Source organism: Entelurus aequoreus, linkage group LG26 (assembly GCF_033978785.1).
Source record: "Entelurus aequoreus isolate RoL-2023_Sb linkage group LG26, RoL_Eaeq_v1.1, whole genome shotgun sequence".
Taxonomy (NCBI): Eukaryota; Metazoa; Chordata; class Actinopteri; order Syngnathiformes; family Syngnathidae; genus Entelurus; species Entelurus aequoreus.
Window position 1 is genome coordinate 37,079,797 of NC_084756.1, and position 3,716 is coordinate 37,083,512.

At 34.8% G+C, this 3,716-nt stretch overlaps 1 protein-coding gene across 1 annotated transcript in view; it reads left to right on the top strand.

Annotated features, from left to right (window-relative positions):
- The window catches only part of LOC133643336 (protein MTSS 1-like), a 117,480-nt gene that overhangs the window by 110,074 nt on the left and 3,690 nt on the right, over positions 1 to 3,716 (top strand). The window contains exons 12-13 of the mRNA XM_062037823.1: positions 1 to 5; positions 3,219 to 3,245. The exon at positions 1 to 5 is cut by the window's left edge and continues 146 nt beyond it. Coding sequence (XP_061893807.1) covers positions 1 to 5; positions 3,219 to 3,245 — 32 coding nt within the window. The remainder of the gene's footprint in view (positions 6 to 3,218; positions 3,246 to 3,716) is intronic.

Below are 3,716 nucleotides of genomic sequence, written 5' to 3' on the forward strand. Positions count from 1 at the left end.
ACACGGTGAGTTAGCCGACTAGCAAAATGACTTTAAAAAATCGTGGGCGGTATAGCTCGGTTGGTAGAGTGGCCGTGCCAGCAACTTGAGGGTTCCAGGTTCGATCCCAGCTTCTGCCATCCTAGTCACTGCCGTTGTGTCCTTGGGCAAGACACTTTACCCACCTGCTCCCAGTGCCACCCACACTGCGCCAAATGGAACTTAGATATTGTAAAGCGTTTTGAGTCACTAGAGAAAAGCGCTATATAAATATAATTAATTTCACTTCACTACTGTCTGATTCCAATCAATGCAAGTCATCACAATCATACCAACTTACATCCTTGTCTTCATGAAAGAAAGGAATGTGAAACATGCTTGTATTATCATTAAAAACATTTCACTTGTTAACAATAATGTCTATTTCATAAATAAATCAATATAAATGATATATTTGAGGTATATCCCCACCACTTGCTCAATGGAAGAGTAGCTCACCTGCGGACAAAGTGTGTGCACCCCTGATATACAGTATATCTACACACAGTGATATGATACATTACAGTATATCTACACACAGTGATATGATACATTACAGTATATCTACAACACAGTGATATGATACATTACAGTATATCTACACACAGTGATATGATACATTACAGTATATCTACACACAGTGATATGATACATTACAGTATATCTACACACAGTGATATGATACATTACAGTATATCTACAACACAGTGATATGATACATTACAGTATATCTACACACAGTGATATGATACATTACAGTATATCTACAACACAGTGATATGATACATTACCCTATATCTACAACACAGTGATACTGTACATTACAGTATATCTACAACACAGTGATATGATACATTACAGTATATCTACACACAGTGATATGATACATTACCCTATGTCTACAACACAGTGATACTGTACATTACAGTATATCTACAACACAGTGATATGATACATTACAGTATATCTACAACACAGTGATATGATGCATTACAGTATATCTACAACACAGTGATATGATACATTACAGTATATCTACACACAGTGATATGATACATTACCCTATATCTACAACACAGTGATATGATACATTACAGTATATCTACAACACAGTGATACTGTACATTAGAGTATATCTACAACACAGTGATACTGTACATTACAGTATATCTACAACACAGTGATATGATACATTACAGTATATCTACAACACAGTGATACTGTACATTAGAGTATATCTACAACACAGTGATACTGTACATTACAGTATATCTACAACACAGTGGTATGATACATTACAGTATATCTACACACAGTGATATGATACATTACCCTATATCTACAACACAGTGATACTGTACATTACAGTATATCTACAACACAGTGATATGATACATTACAGTATATCTACAACACAGTGATATGATACATTACAGTATATCTACACACAGTGATATGATACATTACAGTATATCTACACACAATGATATGATACATTACCCTATATCTACAACACAGTGATACTGTACATTACAGTGTATCTACAACACAGTGATACTGTACATTACAGTATATCTACACACAGTGATATGATACATTACAGTATATCTACAACACAGTGATATGATACATTACAGTATATCTACACACAGTGATATGATACATTACAGTATATCTACACACAGTGATATGATACATTACAGTATATCTACAACACAGTGATATGATACATTACAGTATATCTACACACAGTGATATGATACATTACAGTATATCTACAACACAGTGATATGATACATTACAGTATATCTACAACACAGTGATATGATACATTACAGTATATCTACAACACAGTGATATGATACATTACAGTATATCTACAACACAGTGATATGATACATTACAGTATATCTACAACACAGTGATATGATACATTACAGTATATCTACACACAGTGATATGATACATTACAGTATATCTACACACAATGATATGATACATTACCCTATATCTACAACACAGTGATACTGTACATTACAGTGTATCTACAACACAGTGATACTGTACATTACAGTATATCTACACACAGTGATATGATACATTACAGTATATCTACAACACAGTGATATGATACATTACAGTATATCTACACACAGTGATATGATACATTACAGTATATCTACACACAGTGATATGATACATTACAGTATATCTACAACACAGTGATATGATACATTACAGTATATCTACACACAGTGATATGATACATTACAGTATATCTACAACACAGTGATATGATACATTACAGTATATCTACACACAGTGATATGATACATTACAGTATATCTACAACACAGTGATGATACTGTACATTACAGTATATCTACAACGCAGTGAAATGATACATTACAGTATATCTACAACACAGTGATATGATACATTACAGTATATCTACACACAATGATACTGTACATCACAGTATATCTACAACACAGTGATATGATACATCACAGTATATCTACAACACAGTGATATGATACTGTACATTACAGTATATCTACAACACAGTGATATGATACATCACAGTATATCTACAACACAGTGATATGATACATTACAGCAGTGGTCCCAAACCACCGGGCCGCGGCCCGGTACCGGTCCGTGGATCGATTGGTACCGGGCCGCACAAGAAATAAATAGATAAAAATAAAAAATAGTTTTTATTTATTTATTTATTTTTATTAAATCAACATAAACACAAGATACACTTACAATTAGTGCACCAACCCAAAAAACCTCCCTCCCCCATTTACACTCATTCACACAAAAGGGTTGTTTCTTTCTGTTATTAATATTCTGCTTCCTACATTATATATCAATATATATCAATACAGTCTGCAAGGGATACAGTTATTAATATTAACAATATAACTATATATCAATACAGTCTGCAGGGATACATCCGTAAGCACACATGATTGTATTTTTTTATGACAAAAACTACAACCAAAAAACATACCCCCCCTTCAGACGCTCTGAGCTGTCGTTGTCATGACAGAAGCGCTTGGTTTGTTCACCCTGGTGACGTAAGCACCGCTCAGTCTTAAATTCATCATCTCAGTGGGTTTTTCCTCCATTTGTTTGTGCCTTTTGTTCTGCCGGTGGTTTTCTCTGCTAAACCTCCTTCCTTGTCTTTCCAGCTGTAAAGAGAGACCCTCTCCTCTATGGTAGGTCTCTGACTGCTTCTCCTCCTTTCTGCATGACTTCTTTTCTTACATCTCTCCTCCACTTGCATCCTTGTCCATCCTTTTTTTATTTTTTTAGTACATTTGGAAAACAATTCTAAAAACTTTTTCACATGGTCATTATGGGTCAGGCGTGTCAAACCTGTTTTCATTGAGGGCCACATGGCAGTTTGAGCAAAACAAAGCCAATAGTACACAATAACTAAACAAAAGCAAAATCAAATGTATTACACTTATGGTTTTCTGCACCAAAATGCATCTATTTCTTCTTCTCCTTCTCGTCCTCCAGATTTTGGCGCCCTCTACCTTCCACATTTTTCATCCCATTCAAACCGTTCCAACTTCAAACTGTTCAGCCTATTCGGAAATCGCGGGCTTTCCCTTGACAAATTCCAAAATTTCCCAGAATTCCAGGTTTTTTGGGACATTTTTCCCATTCAAAATGAATTAGCC